Below are 22,328 nucleotides of genomic sequence, written 5' to 3'. Positions count from 1 at the left end.
GAATGTTCACTGTGTCAAACAAAAAATCCCCTTCCTGTTCTCGTGACGCGGGTAATGTTTACTTCTCGCGGTCGTCACTGTTGCAACTTCAAGACCATATTATGAAATACGGCATATTTAGTCATTGCTTGTGCTGAGATATCACGCCGCAACAACTCTTACTGCGTTGTAGGGTTGTACTCGATCTTGAATGGCTTAATGGTGGCTCGTTTTGGCAACTTGTTGTTTATCGCTGAACAAGAAGGTGCTAAATTTTTATTTAAAGCTTTCGTTACTGCAGGGATTCATATTCTTGGTTCTTTCAGTAAAGTCACGTAGAATGAAAATAATGAAATAATAAAAATATCAAAGAACCAAGAATAAGAAGGTGCCACGTTATATTATGGCCACATCGAGGTTGTGGTCAAGTTGCAAATGTGTGAAAAGCAAATGACCACAGATTTTCAGCGCTGGGGCCATCGATATTTTATATACACACGACATGTTGCAGGCTTTGTAGCAAATTGGCTGGATCCCCCAGGACATTAACTTATCTCAGTCATTACAAAAAAAAATCACATTGCAAATGGATTTTTTTTTTCGTTATGTGTTGTAATTACAGCTTTCAAAACCAAATGTTAATCGTATGCAGCAACCGGCTCGCCATGGTTACTGTGTGACATTCTCCACGAACAGTACAGACGGTATGTCGTCAACAGAGGGAAGTGAGGCCAAAATGATTGCACTGTACTTTGCTCCAACGTCTATGCTCCCCCACATTCACCAACGTGCAAGGACCAGCGTGGTGAAGTATGGTCAAATAACCCCGCAACGGCGTAGGGGGAAGGCCCTGCTACAGCAGTGGATTGTCAACAGGGAACAAACATGCTCATATACACAACACTGCCATGTTTGACACGACAATATGGCAGGGATTACATAGATTAATTATGATTGTTTTATCCAGTGATATGTTTTAGTAACAACCATTACAGTGACATTACGAGCAAAATGCTGAAATTAAAATTACAGTACCGTAGTTATTTATGAAGCAATTCAGTACAAGATGTGAAATATGCCGGAAGTCACATCCAATAAAACGTAGTGGCTATAAACTTGAAAAAAACTCTCGTCACCACCCCACGATCATCAAATTCACTCCCCATTCAATCGATAATAATCAACTCGTTACACGCTCAACGCACCCGATGATGGCAATTGTTAAACCCGTCCTACGTGATGCCCCGAGCAACGAACGCTGGCTGCGTCGCACATGCTCCACGTGTGTAAAATGTGCGTGCGTGTTCCACGTGTGTACAGGTGTGTGTGTCCAGCGCGTGTAACGCAGATCTTACTTTGAATCGACGCTATTTAACTTTCTACGAGTTTTTGCCTGTTAACATGCAAGAGAATGGAAGGCATGCATGCAGGAATTGTGACCAAACCAGTTCCGCCCACGCACTTCACAATGACGTGGGGACACATCACCCCACACCTCGCGCTTAACGCTTTTATTTGACGCTGGAACGACACGAGGCGCTGTATAATAGGCTTCTTAACCTATTCGTTTATAAACAAGCATAAACTTCTGTCAGCGGCCCTATTACCCGCGACAGCTGAAGGGTCCGCGAAAGCTCATATTGTCCGATTTTACCCTTAGGGGTCGTCCATAAATGACGTCACGCGATTTTGGACGATTTTTGACCCCCTCGTCACACGGCGTCACAAAAAGTCAGACCCCCCCCCCCTCAAAAATGACGTCACAAAGCTCTGCCCCCCCAAAATAAATATCTAAAACATGCTTCAAATCGCTTTCAACTATTGTCATTATAGTGCGTATTTAACGTGGCGCTGCACTCTGATGTAGGAGAAAACATTTATTAAAAAGTCTATTTCATTAAGTAGAACGTGTCGTCTATATTTATTTAGAGTTGCGCATTTTGACGTGACATCACATTTCTCAAACCCACCCCCCTCGTCACACATCGTCACAAATGTCTGACCCCCCCCCCCCCCTAGGTGCGTGACGTCATTTATGGACGGCCCCTTAATGCATAGCCAACGGATTGATAAAATACTCGCAATTTTGCCGTGGACACAAAGAGTTTGTCAAATTCATCGTGTTCTCTGCGATCTGGTACCCCGCGGATACGGGGAGTAAATTGGCGGATAATAGGATCCGTAATATTAGTTTCCCCTAATATCGTCACAGATAAGTTCTGTATAATGCATGACTCTCCACGTGCTATCAGCCACACCCGCCTTTTGGGAGTAATTTCATTCTGGTTAACACGTAGGCTTTCGCGACCAATATCATCACATAATGTAGGTGTTTTTTGGGTTGGATCGCGTAAAAATATAAATGTGTCGTGAAACCTGCCACCACCCGACACAGCCAATTAGTAAGGTTCGTCACTTAAAAAGATCATGCCAATTCGTCACTAGTACAGCACTAATCGGTGTGTTGGAGAGCAAATCGACAACATTTCTAATCCGAGCACGACGTTTGCGCCAGTATTTACAACTAGCACCATCAGGCAAACAGCCAGAATTGTGGATAAATCCTCCTGTTTCGTTCCCTCGAGTTTCATTCAGAAGCACTGATGTTACAGTAGCAACCACTCCACCGGTTCAACGTTGCGTTGTCAAAAAAAATCGATCCGGGCTTAAAACCAATCATCGCTGATGAACTGCCAGATGTTGATGTAGACAAAGTTCCCCTCTCTTCGTGGGGTCGGTGGATCGCAGAACAATCTTGTGAAATGCCCTCACCATAAGAGCTGAGGTACAGCGACATTGCCTCATCGCCATCTGTTTCCATCTGTACGGAGTCACAGTTGTTGATCCCATTGCGCGCCTGGGCTCATCATCATTGCCTCATCGCCATCTGTTTCCATCTGTACGGAGTCACAGTTGTTGATCCCATTGCGTGCCTGGACTCATCATCATTGCCTCATCGCCATCTGTTTCCATCTGTACGGGGATACAGTTGTTGGTTCCATTGCGCGCCTGGGCTCATCATCATTGCATTATCGCCATCTGTTTCCATCTGTACGGGGATACAGTTGTTGGTTCCATTGCGCGCCTGGGCTTTATCTGGACACTCCAGTTTGCTCCCACTCGCATAGACAATCGTTTGCTGAAAGCATCGTACACTGAACAACAACACAAACCCAGTGCAAGGATTTTTCTGGATTAGTAAGCAAAGTAATATGGGTCCTAGTTCGATCCAAAACCATGACGCTCATACTTTCTAAACGAGACGAATGGTTATTGTTTTTGTCTGACGTCTCTCGTGGCGGCAAGGCGTGCCATTTAAATGTTGGCTATTTAAATATGCCCATGCGGAGGCTGGGCGCGCAGTCGCAACGGGGATTTCCTGCGCGCCTGTCGCTGTTCAGCGTTTGCGCGCTGTCGAAAGGCGCTTTTTTTTCTCTCCCATTCGCGAAGCTTCCAACTCACACGTCAAGTATACAAAGTGTGTCGAAGGTTTTATGAACGTAGACGAGGTAGGTTTTTTTTTTTTGGATGAACTCGTTGAGTTTGATCAAAGTTGGATTTCTTTGGCACTGAAGTTTCAGCTTCCTTCGCGTGAAGACCGGGCCACCACTTCCCGGTACAGTTTTGCGATCGCGTTTGCTTTTAAAAACATGTCTTCTTTATTGCTCAGCTTGTTTTGTTACGTCCAGTGTTATGGCAAACAACAAGCACAGTTGATGATAAAAAAAATATATATGTTACCTTTAACGTACATCACTTGTTCCATGTCACTGTCGTTTTGTGCTGTACGCATGCTGATGCAACCCGGCGCTTCAAGGGACGTATTGACACGACGAGATCAGATCTCGTATTGCTGTGGTGGTTTCAGTTTGTGCAAGTGGTGGTTTCAGTTTGTGCTTGAGGACTTCGTCCGGCAGTGCATTGACCATGGCCGATGATGATTGTGCACACAAGTATTCGATATTTCGTTGCGCTTATAAGCGTACCGTGGTTGTGGATGGTTGCACTCGAAAACACTTGGACTGCCTGACAATATTCACTAGTTCTTTCGGGAAGTGCTGTATTGAACTGATTTATGGCCCCCAATGAGCGGGCCATTCACGTTGTTTGTTTGTTCATGATGGAAATGATTAAAATAAACTATCCACTTCGCATGCCTTATCTCAGCAGCCAATGCGCTGGTGAATACTGCTTAGCGAGAGCTTGTTTCACAACTTAGGCTAACTTTTCCAAAAGTATCTGAACTGCTTTTAGTATATAGTACTGCAGGGTTATAGGGCAGTGGTTCTCAACCAGGGGTTACACGGGAACCCCTGGGGGGTACGCGAGGTGATTTTACAAATGTGCGAAATTATATGATGCACGAGAGTCATTGGTGAATAGGCATCGTGTACGACTATGAAATGACGACGATGCAATGTTTAATCCATACGGTAACCTAAAACGATATTTAAAGAAAAAACTTTCTAAGCTCATTGATCAGAGAGCGCAAATAAGTTCCGTCATGCGGGCAGAGCGTCTGTTGAATGTGCAGTTACAAACCAGTTAGGATACCTCACAATATTTGGCAATAGGTTATCCTATTGATGTTCATTATTCGTATATGTATTTCTCAGAACCATGTTAGGTCAGACAAGGGGCTACTCGGTTGAAACAGCATTCAATAAACGGATGCAAGTAGCCCCAAAGAAATGTTGAGAACCACTGGGACTAGAGGGCATGTTCGTGGTCTGGTGGTGGTGGCGTTAACAGAGGGCTTGACTCGCAAGTTCCCATCCAGGGATGCTTGTTCCATTATTCCACCAAAATACCTGAAATTAGTAGTTTATCCTTGTTTGTTTATATTTGTTTGAAGTCAACCATGGCCTTATTTATACATTGGCCCCTGCCATAACAAGATGCCCTTTTCACACTTTGGCTCAGCATCGCCCATTGCTATTCGCATAGCCTCACTGAGCATTTGAACGCGGAGCCACTGACGTTTTAATTTCACAGCAATGATACGTTTCTTAACATGTTGATCTGAATCCGTTTTTCACGAGAACTTTCATCTCGTTACAGATGGCAGGGGTTGCTGCATTGTGCCTCTTGGCCATTGTATGGCACAGCAATGGCTTCCAAGCTCTTCCCCTCGAACACCGTCACGACAGACGTCAGCCAGTCAGGGGTGACAACTACATGTGGTATGACGACCTCACCGGCCGCCCCATACCTTGCTGGAGCTGCACGGCTGGGGAGTACGTGACCATGCACTGCAAGGAAGGGGTGCCTGAGAGCACAGAGTGTGCCGCCTGCCCCAAAGGAACCTACACGGACATGCCTAATGGCCTGGAGAGGTGCCTCTTGTGCGCGACGTGCCACAACTTCAACCACCACTACATGGAAGCCCCCTGCAAACCGTACAGCAACACATTGTGCCGCTGTCAAGGGCGCATGTATAAGGAGGGAGACGTCTGTCTGCATTGTGACCCTGGCTACGAAAGGAGAGGTAGGTGCTATGCCATCTTGTCTCATTTCAATCACACCCATTTCGACTGGTGCATCCAAGCCAGTGCAGGGCTGTCACGGTTTTTTTTTCCCACTGGGTATTTTCCAGAACAAAAACTATGATGCGCTAATCTCACAAGACATCTGAATCTGTTGGCCAAGAAAGGGCATGGGTGGGGATAATTATGCTTTAATTTTGCATGACATCAAGTCAGCACACTTTTTTGAGCACAACAGCATCAAATATGTGTCTTGACTAATTTATGATTCTACAGGAACACAATGTCACACTGTCTTGTCAATGACAAGCATAACATTTTCGAATCATCCCTATATGTTGCATGCAAAACATTTAAATTTTCAATTAGGATAGTACTGAGTTTTAAATCTAGTCTGTTAATAGATGTTAATATGCCATCTTCTTGGCACAGTGTACATTTGTGTGCATATCACTCACTCAACTATAAATCTGAAGGTCATGGGTTAATGTCCAGGTAGGGGATTGAGTAAATCCATGAAGCTTGTCAATTCAACAAAATAAGCACCATTTAATGGGATGTTAAAAATCGTAAATCCGATGAAGAGGGTGGCCCTACCTTAGGAATGTGAAATTTCTACCACTGGATCATAGCCTGGCCAACTTGGAAGCAATTCCCTCTAGATCACCGCTATCGTGGAGGGCCGTCTGCCAGCCGTGCCATGAGCAACCAATTGCAGGGCTGCACCTTTATCTCAATGATATTACTGGTAGGAACGAAGTGGACCGTCCGACTGTCCGTCGGTCCGACAAGATGGCCGCCCGCTCCCCCTGCGATCCGTGAACTAAATGAACTAAACAAGATGGCCGTCGCATCCGGCGCAGCCAATGACATCGCCTGTTGCAATCCTTGCTCTGTGGGCGCGCGAGTCAGTGGGGAGGGGGGTGTGGACGTCATCGCTCACCCCCCATGCACAAATCTTTTTCTTTTTAACTCCTCTATACCCGGTCGATATCCCTGTACCGGTATTAGTATTATTCCTACCAGCCCACCCCGCAGGGTCCTGTTATTTAGTTGTTTTCATTTAAACTTTCCCATTGGTAACAGAGGGAACCACTCTTTTGTACACAGTGGCAAGATAGCCCCGTTCAGAGACTGGTAAAATAAACTCCGGAAGGCTGTTATTTGAAAAACTAGGATGTCAATTTCCAATAAATTTTCAATCTAATGTAGTTTATTGCCTGGGTAACCGGATGCCAATAGCAAAACTGGGATGTGCTTTAATATAGTTTTTACTACAATGACCATGACTCACACTCATGTGACTGGCCAAGCCCATCCTTGTAATGCTAATCACGTAAGGGGCCGTCCAGAAATAACGTCACGCACCTAGAGGGGGGGGGGGGGGGTCAGACATTTGTGACGATGTGTGACGAGGGGGGGGGGTTGAGAAATGTGATGTCACGTAAAAATGCGCAACTTTAAATAAATATTGACAACACGTTCTGCTTAATTTAAATAGACTTTTTAATAAATGTTTCTCCTACAACATCAGAGTGCAGCGCCACATTAAATGCGCACTACAATTACAATAGTAATAGTTTAAAGCGATTTGACGCAAGGTTTATTATTGTTTGGGGGCGTGGACAGAGCTTTGTGACGTCATATTTGAGGGGGTCTGACTTTTTGGGACGCCGTGTGACGAAGAGGGGGGGGGTCAAATATCGTCCAAAATCGCGTGACGTCTTTTATGGACGGCCCCTAAGCCAAATATGTTATACCCATTTTATATCTACCACATCAATGAAATGTCTGAAAATCGAACGCGGATCGCTGGGCTAATTGCGCAACACTGTACCACCACTGCACAGTTGAAACCTTAAGCAGCATAAAACCTCAAACGATTGTTGTTTAGGAAATAATAGCAATGCACTGTACGATAACAATTAGGTAACCTGCTTAAAACGTAGGTTTCTGTAGCCAATGCCACGATCCTTGTTTGTTCTTTGGTTAGGCCACGCAGTAATTTGTGCCAAAAGACGTGTCATTAACTCTTGAGTGGCAACCCAAAGCATATCCTGTGTGTGACTGGTCGCCACTCACTCCTAACCATGGACCACAGAACCTTGTACTGTACTGCGCGAAAGATAAACTCCCAAGGCGGTCTACCTGGAATTCACCCAATGCTCAGAAATAAGCAAAAGAAAGGCAAAATAACTCACAAGTGGATCTCTAATAGTGGCTCTTCATAGACCATACGAAATAGTAATATCGCATTCAGAAGTCGTAGTCCAAAGGTTAAAATGGGTGTGTGGCAGTTTTTTCCGTTGTCGGCCCCAGCCAGTGATAGAAATTGCACAATGCTATGCCTGGAGTTCTTATACCTAAGGCAACGAATGCATTGAATTAGCAGAACAGTATTCCCTCGTTATTCGCGAGGGATACGTCGCAGAGATGCTCGTGAATTGCAGATTTCTCAGATAATTATAGTGGTTCACAAAAACCTAGATTTTTTAATGAATGACCTTAAAAAATACGTAAATAAGATATGTCCATAGTGCAATGCACAGACAATTGCAACCACAACTCGAAAATAGTATGATTTAACCTGCATAACCTGCATGAAGTTACAGTGGCGAGATGTTAACTACCTCACCTGGTATACAAGAGGTCGTGGATGCGATCACGACCCTGATGCCTGTATATTTGGAGTTTGCACGTTCTCCCCGTGGTCGAGTGGGTTTTTCTCTGATTCCTCCACATTTAGAAATGTCCGTTTAAACTATTTGGCAGCTATATATTTCCACATGGTAAGCCACTTCGTTGAGCTGTGATTTGTGGCCAGGTCGCTCTGAAAAAGAGCTATATAGCTCAGTGGGCCTTACCTGGTCAAATAGAAAATCGCTTTCTAACAATTACAATTTTCTAAGATAGAACCACTGCAATGTAACTTCCTTTTTTATATTCACCAACGTCTTATATAAATTTGAAAATATACGTACAGTCATTTAGTAAGTTCACTTTGCAGTTGCTTTGATAAGAATGTTTAAAATTAATTTACTTTGTCACTTTAGTATTATTATAACCCCTGACCTTTGTGCAACTGTTGTGGGGCTAAAGACGTCCCTTAACACATTCATTTGTACAGGAGGTATTAAACAAAACTTAATGTTTCACCAAGTAAAAGTCGAGATTATTAGTCTTCGAATGTAGACATGCAAAGTGCAGTCTTGACATTTAGAAATATATTGTTTCATTTAGAGATGTCAGAGTTAACACATTTTGTTTAAGGATTGTACAAGTCCTCTTTTCAACACTTTACCGATATGGTGTTCTTTTGAAATGTCCCACCAACGTGAACAATAATGGGTGTTGCGCAATGCTCGTGGCATCCTGTATCTACATTTGTCCAGGGGGCCTTTCCTAGCTAGGCTCAGCTTTGAATACAGTATGTACCTGGTGTGGTGTGAAAAACATCCGTTGCCAGGTGTGGTGTTGACCACACCATCACTCTTGTAGGCACTCGCGAACAGCACGGCAGTATCTGTAAAGCAACGACATGGGATCTTCGTGTGCGCTTAATCAAAACAACTGAACTTTGCTCATCTGTCTGCTGCTTCCAGAATCCGTGGATGGGGAACATTGCCGCAAGTGTCCTACGGGATCCTTCTCCTTCCCATCTCGGGGCCAGGACACCTGCCAATCGCACACCAACTGCAGTGTCTTGGGGCAGACATTGGAGAGTGCTGGCACCCATTATTCTGATGCCACCTGTGCACCTGTGCCTACAACTGCACCACCTGTCAACACGCCGCCGCCCAAGGATATGGGCACTGCGGGTGGACCCCACTCGCGCACAACTGACGCCGCAACCATAACTACAGTATCCCCCGCAATCCGTGAGTGTCGTCCGTTGACATAATTACAATCTCCCATTGTAATAAAATGCTCTTTGTTTTTTTCGGTAGCGAAAGCACAACCACCTAAGCGGTTGTGCTTTCGCTACGTTGTCGCCACCTGAAGAAGGGCGCTTGTGTTGCGCCCGAAACGTCGCGATTTAATTTATTTAGATTTTTTTACCTACGTGACTTTACCGAAAAAACCAAAGAGTTTGAATCCTTGCAGTCACGAAAACTTAAAATCTAGAATTAATAAAATGCTGTTTGTCTACCTGTCATTCACGCACCCGGTGGGGGCGTGGTTAGCCACGCTGGGTGGGGTGGGAGGGGGAGTGGTTGATAGGGGAGGGGCTGATGACCTCAGCCAACTGGGCAGTTGAGTTCCTACGTCACGGAAGATTGGGGGGGGGAAGGGGGGTCACGGGACGTAGAAGCTTGTGAGGAGAGGGGAGGGGGTGATGACGTCACGCAGCACTGAAGTAGAAAGCTGTTTTCAAAGCGCAATTCGAATTAACTCAGCCCAATCATTCCTACAGCAGTCATTGAAATGAGTATCACTTAAACTAAACGCATGTTTTTTTTTTATTTAAATCAGGTAAGGACCACCTGAACTATGCAGTTATTTTTCAAAAGCGACTTGGCCACCCCAAATGCTAGCTCCACGAAGTGGCTTATCACGTGGACATTTATAGCAGCCTAAATACTCTGAACGCGTGTTTATAAATATGAAGGGAAAACCCAGAGGTCCCAGAGAACAATCCACGCAACCACGGGGATAACGTGCAAACTCCAAACATACAGTTACAGGTGTCTGGGTCGGGATAGATCCCACGACCTCCTGCACACCAGGCAAGGGTGTTAACACCGCACCACTCTGTGGGAGGTTGACAGTGGCTGCTCAATGCAGAACCTGGACTTTGCCGTGGAGAATTTTTTCAAATTTAAAATTTCCCCACGACAAGCCCAGGACTGTCGGTGTTCATTCACGCAAGGAGATATTATTTGATTGTTAATAGTGTAAATCTTGACTTAAAGCTTTCGTGACTGCAGGAATTCATACTCTTTGGGTCTTTCGGTAAAGTCACCGAAATACCCCAAGAGTATGTTCATAGTGTATTTGTTTCATCATATTTTTTTTTATTCATTTGATTAATATTTTAACATTTTTAATAGCTTAATATTAACATTTGCATGACTGTTTTCTTACATTGCTTACGTGGGAAACATCTATTCATTTCCTTTTAGCAGTCGACCTTATCTTAGCAGGCACAATGTGTTTCCTTTCTCTTGAGTATGGTTGAATAGAGTATATGTAAACTTATTGTGAAAATATAACAGCTGTCTGTCCTGCTTTGTAGTAGTGGAACCCCAGTAATGCCCCACATAGTTTCCAGCAGCCAGTGGTTTATTTTCACAGCGTCCCTTTGAGGGACACTATCAAATTTAAGCAACGTAGAGCATAGATGGGCCTTGTAGTACGAATCACAGCACCTTTGCAAGTAGTTACACTTTGGCCATGGTTTATTGCAGAGCTGGTAATGTGAGCCTACGACAGTGTGACCACTGTGCACAAAAGAGTGATAGGTCTTGTGGACAGTAGGGGATAGTGCAGCAACATCCATAGCGTTGCTCTGCACCTTCACAAACCTGCACCAACCTGCGTTGACCATGCCGAAGGACGATCAGATAATACTCGCGGCCCGCAAGGCAAGGGGAGGCCCTCATCCAGCAGTGGATTGACAAAAACAGCTGTGAATGTACATGTACATTGCTTGTGTAAGGGGTTCAACTGAGTCACAGACGTGGAATTGGAGGCAACACATTTATTCAGTTCCAACACACGATGTAACTTTCCCCTTAACAGAATAACAACCTATGGTGGTGACCACCAGGATAACTACACTAGTTACTACGTGACGTGGAGGGGGGCCATGATCCCCCTCAGCCCCTGGGGGGTCTGGGGTGTCAACCTCCGGTTACGGAGGGGCGGGGGTTTGACCTTAGGTCAACCCCTACCAGAGGTCGCAAACGGGTTTTGATTCCTTACCCGTACCCTACCCGAAATGAGTGACAAACGGCTACTCACCAGTGACTCACGGCCTACCCGTACCCATACCCGGCCGCACCAGGGTCGCAAACGGCCACCCGTACCCGGCTGGGTACGGGTAGACGGGTATCGGGTAGGGTACGGGTATCGGGTACCCGGTTGCGACCTCTGACCCCTACCCACCTCGCTCTCTCTCGGCTGCCCCCTGTCGGCCCGTAAGCGTGGCGGCAGGTCAGCTGCCGACAGTGCCTTATTATGGCGCAACACACCCCACGCCCTTGGGGTATCCGCGATGTCGCTACACCGCACGCCGTGACCCTCTAGGGCCGACACTGCACCCAGCATGTTGACATCCAGCCATGTGAGAACACTTGCATTGTTTGAAAAATTGAGAAACATCCATTTGGACGATAGGAACATTACATTTAAAGTTAGTGTTCAGAGCCAACAGTGATGGGAAATACCAGGTGGGGTCAGTTTTTATTTTGATTATTCAATTAAAATTTTAAATGAGAATAACTTAATAGAGTAAATGTACTCGAGCGTTGTGCTTATGGCAGGCAACGTACTCCCTATCTCTGCTATGCAGAAGAGCCTTTGCTAAAAATGCTTTCAATAAATAAAATAATTTACCTGATATTATTTTTGTTACAATTTGTATCTATGATCAGACAGTTTAACACGTAGGCTTTCGCGACCAATACTATTCATGAAGGTTTTTCGGTTACATCGCGTAAGTACAAATGTGTTGTAACCCTCCACCACCTGACACAGCCAGTAAGGGGCCATCCATTGAGTACGAATGCAAATATCTGTCAAAACTTGACCCCTCCCTGTACGCACGCGGACTTTTTACACCCCCCCACCCCCACCTGCGTACGGACGCTTGAAGAAATCGTATAGAACGGCCGATATTTAATCCATTCAGAAACGATCAAGGATTGATAATATGAACGTGTTTAAGCAAACAGACAGTCCACCGCCGAACTATCTAACTCATTTGAAGGCCAATGTAGACAAATAATTATTATCGAGGCTTCAACCCCCCACCCCCCGCTTTTATTTTGAACGGTTTTTGAATGACACGCACAAACATGTTTATGGGATGCTTAAAATCGAGATTTGGGGGCCTTAAAATTAAAAATCGCGATTTTTTATTTTTCCTGTTGTTTGTGTCCTAAAAGCTACCTATCTACACAATTTCTGCTTTCTATGTTGTCGGGAAGTACCCTCGATGCTTTTGAGACATACAGAATTAAGGTCTTTATCTATATAGATACCTGGTGCATTGTGAGAAAATGAACACGAGGAAGATATGGCCATGACAAGATGGTGTTAATAGGATATCCGTGAATGTTTGGAATTGTGAATGCACTTAATATGTTTTCCCATTCCTTTATTTGTTGCAGAATATTCTTCTTTGTCTGTATATGACACTACCAAGCCATCGGACACTGGTTACGCATCTCAGGGAAATATCATTATCGCCCTTGTGGCCGTCATATTACTCCTTCTGCTGGCATGTCTGGTGTTGCATTTTTCCAAAAGCATCCGCAGAAGAATTTTTACTGCTATGCTATCCAGAGAAGAAAAAGGTATGTTCAAAAGAATCAAGTTCTTTAAACAATATTTAATGCTTTCAATGATTGCATGTAACATTCGAGAGAATAATGTAGGTACATACAAAAAAATATCTGTCATGGTTATAAACTCTATGTCCACACGTTATTTAGAACTATAATGTTGATGTGGAATGGAAATGCCTGGCTTCTAGTTGCGATGTGCAGAAATTCGCAACACTGGCAGAAAAGCCTTTTTTTTACAAAGAACTTGAAAACACTTCCCATTTTTACACCGCAACAAAAAAAGATGAGAGGGGCATTGCAACAGTGCCATCGTGATGGCACGGGGATTGGTTAGCCTGAGATACATCGAGCAGAAAGCCAGCATGTGCAAGTTCTGATATGAACGCGTATAATGAAATGAATCGGAATTAGCTCAAGAAATTTGTTTTGTAACCAGTGTATTTAATTACCGTGATTTCCTGAAAGTTGCCGAAGTCACGTAAGACTGTTCATGATTCTTAAAATTCACTGTAAAGGCTAAAGACAGCCAAACCAAATCATGTTATTGAAGATACGAAGACTATCTTCTTGGTTCTTTCGGTAAAGTCATGTAGAAGGGAAATAATTAAATAATAAAAATAAAACAAAATAAGATACAATTCCCACGACGTTTCGGCCACAACGCAAGCAGCCATCCTCAGGTGAAGAACAGGTCTGTCAGAAAGACAGCGTCTGAATGCTGTCTTTCCGACAGACCTGTTCTTCACCTGAGGACGGCTGCTTGCGTTGTGGCCGAAACGTCATGAGAATTGTATTTTATTATGTTTTATGTTTATTATTTTATTATTACCCTTCTACGTGACTTTACCGAAAGAACCAAGAAGATGAATCCCTGCAGTCACGAAAGCTTTAAATCGATACGAAGACTAGTGGGAGAAAGACCCCAAGCCCTGCTGCAAATCCCAATTATTTGTATAGGCAAACTCAACACCTCTCTCATTCCTTATGGGTGTTTGAATGTGGGCAGGCTTAATGCTACGTATATATTTACTGTACAAATATATAAATGTCCGATAAACCTTAAGCAGAACGAACGTGTAAGGTAGAACAAGCGAATGTGCTCGTAATTGCATTCACTATTGGATATATATTTTTCTGTTTTCTTTTTTGCAGATATCTTTTTACAAGTATCAGAACGTCTGGGCTCGGATTGGAAGCGTTTGGCGCGAAACCTCAGATCCATCACTGAAGTCGACATTGAAACAATATCGATGAGCCATGATTCCCTTAAGGACAAGACGTACATGGTTCTCATTAAATGGAAGCAGAATTCAGGAAAAAGTGCCACACTGACAGAATTGGCAAGAGCCCTAGACAGTATGGACCGTAGAGACCTGGTTGAATTAATCTTATCTAAAATTCAAAAAGAGATGCTCATGGGTTCGAAAGCTGTGCTCCTTTAGAAAAACTTCAATACTGGCTTGCCCACTTGGAATTAGTCTTGCTACAAACGTGGGGTGTTGTACCTCTGACAGCTAACACAATGGATTGCTTTCATCAAACGAATGTGTGGTTTGGAGTACCGCATGATTCAGGAATGTGGACAAACAATATGAGCCGTGATCTACAAGCCACAGTTAAATATAGGTATGTGTGTGTGTGTCAATGATCAGCGTTGTTGCACACTCTGATAACTGGCTCAACACTAAATCACCCATCTCTGGGTGCTCTATATCATGTAGTGTCAGCTACTGCTCGTAGGTTTAGAGGTTGGAAAGTAAGGAGCTAAGAAGTCAGGTGCTGGAGTGAAAAGCAGGTCGCCGGGGCTCTGACTCGACCATAAATGACACTGCTTGATCACTGGGCCAACAGTGGCCGCCAACTGCCTGGTTTGTTGAATCAGCACGGAGAGACCACAACTGTATACGGCTTCATCGATTGAGACTTCAATTCGAGTTTTTCTCCTTGGCCACGGGGTTTCCTTCCACTTGTACAGTAAAAAAAAAGTCTGCCAAGTTCATTGCTTGCAAAAATATGATTTAATACACATTAGACAGGAAGGACAAGATCAAAGGGCTTGCATAATGAACACGCTTAATGTACGTTGACTCAGTAATCCCCCCGCTGTGCGCAAGAGCGCAGAAGCGTGGTCACCACATCTACGCCTCTATATGAGGACCGAAACAGACTTCACTAATCTGACTGTCGCCTGATGAAGCTCGTTGCAATTACTGGCAAAACGTCACGGTACTAAGATTGTAAATGTTGTGGCTTCAGTTTTTTTTATATCAGTTTAATTTATTAGGATTTACCCTGTGAGCCATTCGGCTCTTGATTTGGGTTCAACCGCTTGGCTCTCCAACACACCGGTGTGGCTGTACTAGTGACGAATTGGCATGTTCTGTTTACGTGACAACCCTTACTAGTTGGCTGTGTCGGGTGGTGGCGGGTTTAAACGACACATTGATATATTTACGCGATCTAACCCAAAAAACCTCATGGATAAAATTATATCGCTCGGAATAGACTGTAATTTATTTAAATGTTAAATCGTTTCCTTGTGGTGATCATCTATTTCCGGTTTGCCTATGGCCATTTTCAGAATGTGCCCAATATACTCAGGTCTCAGAAGCTAAGCAATGTTTGAGCCTGGGTATTACATGAATGGGTTACCATCAAACAAGACAGGTGTTACAGGTTGTTGCTGCGCTATGTTGTGTGCAGCAGAGTGCAGTGCAGCAATTTATGTTTTGTACTGTACGGGCAGTCCCCGACTTACGAATGGATGTCGTTCGTAAATTGATTTGTCCGTATCTTAGAACACACTCGTGTAATGCATTTTATTGCACATACGGTCAGCGTAATAAAATGTGTTACGGTTCAACAAAACAGGGAATCATTGTTAAACTTATAAATATTGCAAATAGGTAATAAAGTAACAAATACCATATAGTAAATAACGATATACAATAAAGTAACGTGAAAAGAAAATCCTGAATCTGGCTTGCTTATGCAGGAGAGATGGATGATTAATTGGAAGAAGATTGAGATGCAGGTGAGGATAGAGATGGGGAATTTTCAGGATATTCTAGAGATGTTGCTGAAGAGCTCGATGGGATTGTTTGTGGCTCCCTTTGCAACCTTCCTGAAACACCTATCAAGGGAAACTTGGACAGAGGCCTTCTCCTTTTTGTTCATAAATCTCTAGCAACTCAGGCCATCATATTGGCAACTCTACAGACATTTTGGTGAATTTAGATGAGTTTGGGTCTTGTGCCTCAATGATGGCGAAGCCAGCTTCCAAATCCCGCAAAGCTTCAACCAATTGTTCGTGAATATCTCGAGTGACCTCAGCTTCAGCATTATTAAGCAACCTTTTATGCCTCCACTTCCACGATATCCTCATTGGTTAGTTCTTGTAAGTGGGAGCTGAGTAACCGCTGAACATCATCAGCCTGAACTCAAGCTCAAGTTGATTTACCAATTCAATTACTTTTGTCAGTCACTGTGTGCATAGTGTCGTCAAACCTGCTTGTACTGTGTTCCAAAATGTATCCCTCCCCACCGCCTTCACCAAACTTCACTGACCAGCGTTATGAAGTATAGTTTAATAACCACAATTATCCGCATGGGTCATGATTGCCATGAGCCTTTCAAAATTTCAACATTCATTTGGTGGGCACCACATGAGAACGGTACTATGTTATTGACCCAGATGAATGATGGGCCAAATCAACCACTGATGGGGATTCAAACTCACAGCTGTTTGCGATTTGAGTGTTCTAACCACACCCAGTGTTGGCATATCGCTAGATGATACATTGGTCGATAGCAGTGGTCGTTAACCTGTGGTGCACTGATTGGTGCAGGGAGGCGCCCCAAAGATCATTGTTTAAGGCCAGGGAATTAAACTGATTTGGAGGAGAAATTCAAACGTAAAAATCGGGATACGAGGGTTGACTGTCGGAGGAACTGTTGACAATCGGAGGATGAGGATTGGCTAAGGAAATAGGGGTGAGCGAACCTTCGAGAAAAAGGGGGCTCGAGGGATATAAAAGTGGATAGCACAAGGGGAAGGAAGGGTTGTAGAGAAGACGAAGCTCGGGCCTAAAGAACAGTGCTCGTGTGTACAACAAAGCCTCGTGGTAAAGCAAGAACGTGTGTCGGTCGTCGTCACACACACACATCACCCCCTGGGGGTGCGAGATGCCCTTTCCGGGGTTGCGAGACATGGGCAGATTTTTTTTTAGAAGGCAAATCGTCGACACATTAAGCACGAGCAAATAAGTACAGCGATTTTATTTCATCAAACCCTATGTATGTATTAACATGTTTTTTTACTTTCGAGAAGCTAAGGGGTACAAAGGCTGCAGTAAAGGTTAAGAACCACTGGTTTATAGGGTCCAATATTAGTATCGTGTGTAGCTTCAGTATCAGTGTCTATGTTGGCCTATGAGACTGTGGTGAAATCTAACCCCACCATAGGTTCTTAGCATATTCATGCTGTACTGTATACCTTGGAGATATTTAGTTGATAACTTGTAAATACTCAAATTGCACAGAAAATTCTCAAATTATGAAGCATGCATAGATATTAGCCTTTGGTAAACTAAGCATGCATCGATATTCAAATTAGCAATTTACATTAATTATTACGTTCACGATACATTGAATTGTGCATTTAACCATCTCTGGTTAACAATTCTGGTAAATTATAGTCCATTACCTTGAGCTAAAGGTGTCGACTAAACTGTATGGATGGTACAGAAGAAAGCAAAAATGTGATACGGTTGAGACGTGTGTGGAAAACCGACATGTGGTCATGTTAAAAGGTGCTGAGCTGTTTTCCTGGACTGGATGGATTCATGGAGCTGGTGGAAAACTCATACCTGTCAACCCCTTATCAGTGCTTACCTTATTACAGACCAATTCAGACCGTATTGGTCACCCCGTGGCCCTTATAAATCTCAACGTTCATCCTACATAGTCCCATCACAAGGGAGAAACACACAAATAGACAAAACAATTTGTTTTGCCCGTACTGAAACGGCTGTACGCCGTGTGGACCTGAAAGACTCAATTTCCCTTTACAAGAATACGGGTAAACCGCATGGGTTGACAGGTATGAAAATTGTGTTTTACTGTTATAAGACGATGCTGAGTGTGATCACCTTTGACTACAAAGTTAGTGGGGTGCTGAATAAGGAAATAGACTACATTTCAGGTGCGGGATGAACATAAAGCCTGAGAACATAAAATAAAATTGCGAGTGAACAAATGTGTATAGTACAACCACGTGTAAAACTGAGCAGTCTCATAACTCAAAGCTGAAGAAATAAGTTAAAAGTGGACGTTAAAGTGGTCTCAATGTCAAATGGGAATGTGCTGGGACATTTGTGGACCGTCTAATTTCACTGAACTGTGGCGTTGCTCCTCTGCATCGAAACAAAACTTCACCCAAACTTGATTTGAAGCTCTCGCGACTGCGGGAATGACCCTTTGGTTATTTCGGTAAAGTCTACGTGACTTTACGGACAAAACCAAAGAGTAAAACTGCACCCCTCACCGTATGAGAATAGGTTTTCTCCTTGTTTTCTGGCAACAAAACAGGTGTGTTAAGATGTTAAAACACCAAACTGAAGCCTTTTACAAGGAATCATGTCCGCATTAACCACGATGCTTGTGGTCAGAATGCAAACAAAAAACACCCTCTGATAATATGTGGCGCTGTCTTTGAAACTGATTGGTCCACACCAGAGACGGCTTTCTTTCAAGCCTAGTCTCCCCTCACCGTCGATATGCAGCAGCATGCCCTACTCGTGCTGCTGCTAAACACTGTTGCAACTGAGGAGGCAGAAGTGAGACCCTTTTTTGGTTTGCCAGGAAGGGTACAACCGATATTTATTTTTCAAAAATTCATACCCAGGCAGACGTGTTTTAGACGCTGTAGGCCAGGGGTGTCAAACATACGGCATCGTAGGCCGGACGCGTTCCGCCACGACGTTCCATTCTTTACGACTGATATTTAATATATATACTCCGTTGGTTCTTTCGGTAAAGTCACGTAGGTAGACGAGAAAATAATAGATCACGACGTTTCGATCGCAACAAGACGGTCGCTTGTTGTTTTTTTCTACCGACGTGACTTTACCGAAAGAACCAACGAGTATGGATTGCTGCCGTAACGAAAGCTTCAAATCAAGATTGATATTTACATATGTTTTAAAGTATTTCTAACCCCTCTCGATGCCCCACACCTCGACGTCCAACACCCACCCCACTCTCTCCCCACCCCGCCTCCTGCCTTTCGCCTGATTGTCTCACAAGTGACGGCGTCGCAGTTTGACCCCTCGATCTAAGACCCAAACAGCAGGATTCTGGCTTGTCGCGTGATGATGCTGGTTGCGATTACTGGCGAAATGCGATGCTCGAATTGTACACGTTGTGGGTTTTACTCTCCCAACACGCCGGTGTGCTGAACGGGTAACGAGTTTGAATGTTTCGTTTACATCACAAATCTTACCCATTGGCTGTGTCGGGTGATGGCCGATTTAACGATGCATTGATATTTATTTTTAATATTCGTCGCGAACGTCTACGCGTTAGACTGAGTGGGACATCCCTGCTCTCGAATGATGAACGTTGCTGGTTTCTACTGTATCATGTTTGCTAATTTTGCTGCTATTGTGAATGTTGATGCTTTGTGTCTGTCTAAATCGAGACCGATGTAACTGTCAGAGAGATGACATGCGTGGTCATGTTTCAAGGGACAGAGATCTTTTCACGCTGTATTTGGAGAAGCGATTGGAAACGTGGCGTGCTGCTGGAAATCCGTGTTTTATGGTTCCGATGTCTTTCGTTAAATAGTTTTACAAGACCACCCTGAGTGAATCGGGTGCTGAATAAGGAAATAGACTACGGACGTCAAATGTGAATTGAATCGCAAAACCAACTCCACGTGTCATCCGTGGGAGGGTGAATCGCACCACGCGATCCACCCTCCACACCCATTTCACGGGCGCGTTGGCTGTTTACGACAAATATTTAACGACTGTGTAATCACTGATACAGGACATTAATCGTATGGTGGACTTTGTTATTGAAATGAATACCAATGCACTGTATTTGCTCTCCATACATTGGTCATGACTTTATAACATAGAGTCTACACATTTAGGGCCATAGATTAAGAATAAAGACTGCCGTCCTGCACAAACAAATCATTTGTTTCCATGTACATCATATTGTGCCTGCCGTCACTATGTTTCAATATAGTCAATCAGAACACTAACTTTTCATTATACAGGAAAACCTTGCCCGACGCGGCTTTATCAAACGCGTGTTTCGGTTATAGATCTAATGACGTTTGCAAATGGGGGTGATGATGTTTTGGCGATACGCGGTTTGACACACCGTAAATGTTTCCGGATGCATCTAGCCGCCCACTCGTTGAGGACTTTAGTCATATTGGATGCCCAGATGGTTAATGATAAACGACCAAGTGACAGTGTTAAGAGAGGGACGGTGGGCTGGGAATTCAATGTCAGGTGCGAGCATTGTGCGTGAGTGGGCCATGGAGACGGGCTTTGTATGTGTTGAGGTGGAATTTAAAAACAAAGAGTGTACACAAACAAAACATGGGAAGCGACTCAGGTTTCCATTTTAACAAGGGCGGAAATCGCGTAGAATTAGTTCACCTAAGATGGAGAGGGGTGATCATTTCAGACGCAGCAACGCAATGTTTACCATAATGTCTATTATTTGTCGAACACGGTTTTGTTCAACACGGCATTTTCCAAGGAATGCAATTCCCGCGTTCGTCGAGGTCAGAATCAGAATTTTTATTTATCCTGGGGAAATCCGATGAGCTATGAAGCTCTTTTTCACAATGTCCAGTATGGGTGGGTCAGAAAGTTACAATAACAAACAATAGAACAAAACTATAGGAGCGCATATATGTATTTTTAGCAAATAACTAAAAATAAATACGTAAAATAGATAAAGTATATAAGTTCAAATTGCATATTACACCAACTTCAAATCTTGGGCAAGGCAGAAAAACAACAGCAAGAACAGTCGCGCCAAGACAACACACAGTCCCTCAATAAAATTGTACATCCAAATGTTACTCATGATACATTAGTAGCGATGAAATCATATTTGCAAATGCAGTTGTATCCAATCTAGATCTGAAGTTTTCGTGACTGCAATGATCCAAACGCTTTGGTTCTTTCGCTAAAGTCACGTAAGTATAAACTATATTTTTTATAAAAAGTTTTTTTTTTATAAAAAAATGTTTATACCTACGTGACTTTACCGAAAGAACCAAAGAGTACAGTTGTATCCAGCACGAATCCTCTGCTTCAGGATATTTTTCGAAGGAAGATTTACGATGCTAAGGGAGGAAACAAAGTTGTTCCAAAACGTTGACGCTGCAACGGCAAAGCCTTCGTCAACCAATCTCTTTGTTTTTTTTCTTCTTGGTTCTTTCGGTAAAGTCACGTAGAAGGGAAATAATAAAATAAAAATAAAACATAATAAAATACCGCACCTTATTATTTTATTATTTCCCTTCTACGTGACTTTACCGAAAGAACCAAGAAGATGAATCCCTGCAGTCACGAAAGCTTTAAATCGAAAATCAATCTCTTTGTTCTTGGGATAGTTAAAAGGCAATTTGATGGACGTCTTCGGTTTCTTGAGATTGACAATGAGGTTAATTAGGTTAGTATAGTACAGATTGGCAATAAGGATGTTTTTGGATGAACCTAATGTCGCTTTATTCTTGCATCAAGTGATGTGAGATTGGATTGTAAGTAGATGTCACAATTGTTGCGTCCTGTATTGTACGTCCACTGTAAATCAAAGAGTAGAATGATATGGCGGGTTTCGTCTGTTTAGTGTTCATTAGTATCTGATTTGAAAGTAGTGTCACAGCCATCAAAAAGTGGTAGAATGATAGCTTCAACAATTTCCAGGTGCAATCAAATGGGAAAACAATATTTCTGTATACTTTTGATTCCAAGCGTGGTGTTGTTTCATTCAGACGCCGTCTCCTCGACAGACCTGGTCTTCACCTGAGGACGGCTGCTTGCGTTGTGGCCGAAACGTCGTTAGAATTATTTTATTATGTTTTATTTTTATTATTGTATTACTTCCCTTCTACGTGACTTTACCGAAAGAACCAAGAACATTAATTGGAGATATGATCAAGGCTGCCAGTATTTCCATACTCATTGTTTCCCTTCTCAAATGACCATTGGGGCAGCAAAGTGCCAGGTTGGTGGGCCCTGAGCCAGCGATGGAACTTTCACATTCCCCCAGCAGGATTCAAATGATCCATAGAACGACGACAATTAACTTCCCAAACAGC

The 22,328-nt window shown here is 43.5% G+C and overlaps 1 protein-coding gene across 1 annotated transcript; it reads left to right on the top strand.

The window, feature by feature from the left end:
• Positions 1-3,353: 3,353 nt before the first annotated feature.
• On the top strand, positions 3,354-20,175 carry LOC144722336 (tumor necrosis factor receptor superfamily member 10B-like). Its single transcript, XM_078600514.1, has 5 exons — positions 3,354-3,595; positions 5,041-5,467; positions 9,068-9,343; positions 12,800-12,985; positions 14,129-20,175. Exons 2-5 carry the CDS (start codon positions 5,041-5,043, stop codon positions 14,416-14,418), a joined length of 1,179 nt encoding a protein of 392 aa, XP_078456640.1. The 5' UTR covers positions 3,354-3,595; the 3' UTR covers positions 14,419-20,175.
• The last annotated feature ends 2,153 nt before the right edge of the window (positions 20,176-22,328 follow it).

The sequence above is a fragment of the Lampetra planeri genome, chromosome 14, assembly GCF_965212315.1.
Source record: "Lampetra planeri chromosome 14, kcLamPlan1.2.h2, whole genome shotgun sequence".
Taxonomy (NCBI): domain Eukaryota; kingdom Metazoa; phylum Chordata; class Hyperoartia; order Petromyzontiformes; family Petromyzontidae; genus Lampetra; species Lampetra planeri.
Note: the sequence above shows the minus strand (reverse complement) of the source record. Positions and strands in the feature narration are given on the sequence as shown.

Coding starts and splice junctions, on each gene's coding strand:
- LOC144722336 (XM_078600514.1), top strand. CDS start 5,041: ATGGCAGGGGTTGCTGCATTGTGCCTCTTGGCCATTGTATGGCACAGC. Junction 9,344..12,799: donor TACAGTATCCCCCGCAATCC/GTGAGTGTCGTC, acceptor TATTTGTTGCAG/AATATTCTTCTTTGTCTGTA. Junction 12,986..14,128: donor GCTATCCAGAGAAGAAAAAG/GTATGTTCAAAA, acceptor TCTTTTTTGCAG/ATATCTTTTTACAAGTATCA.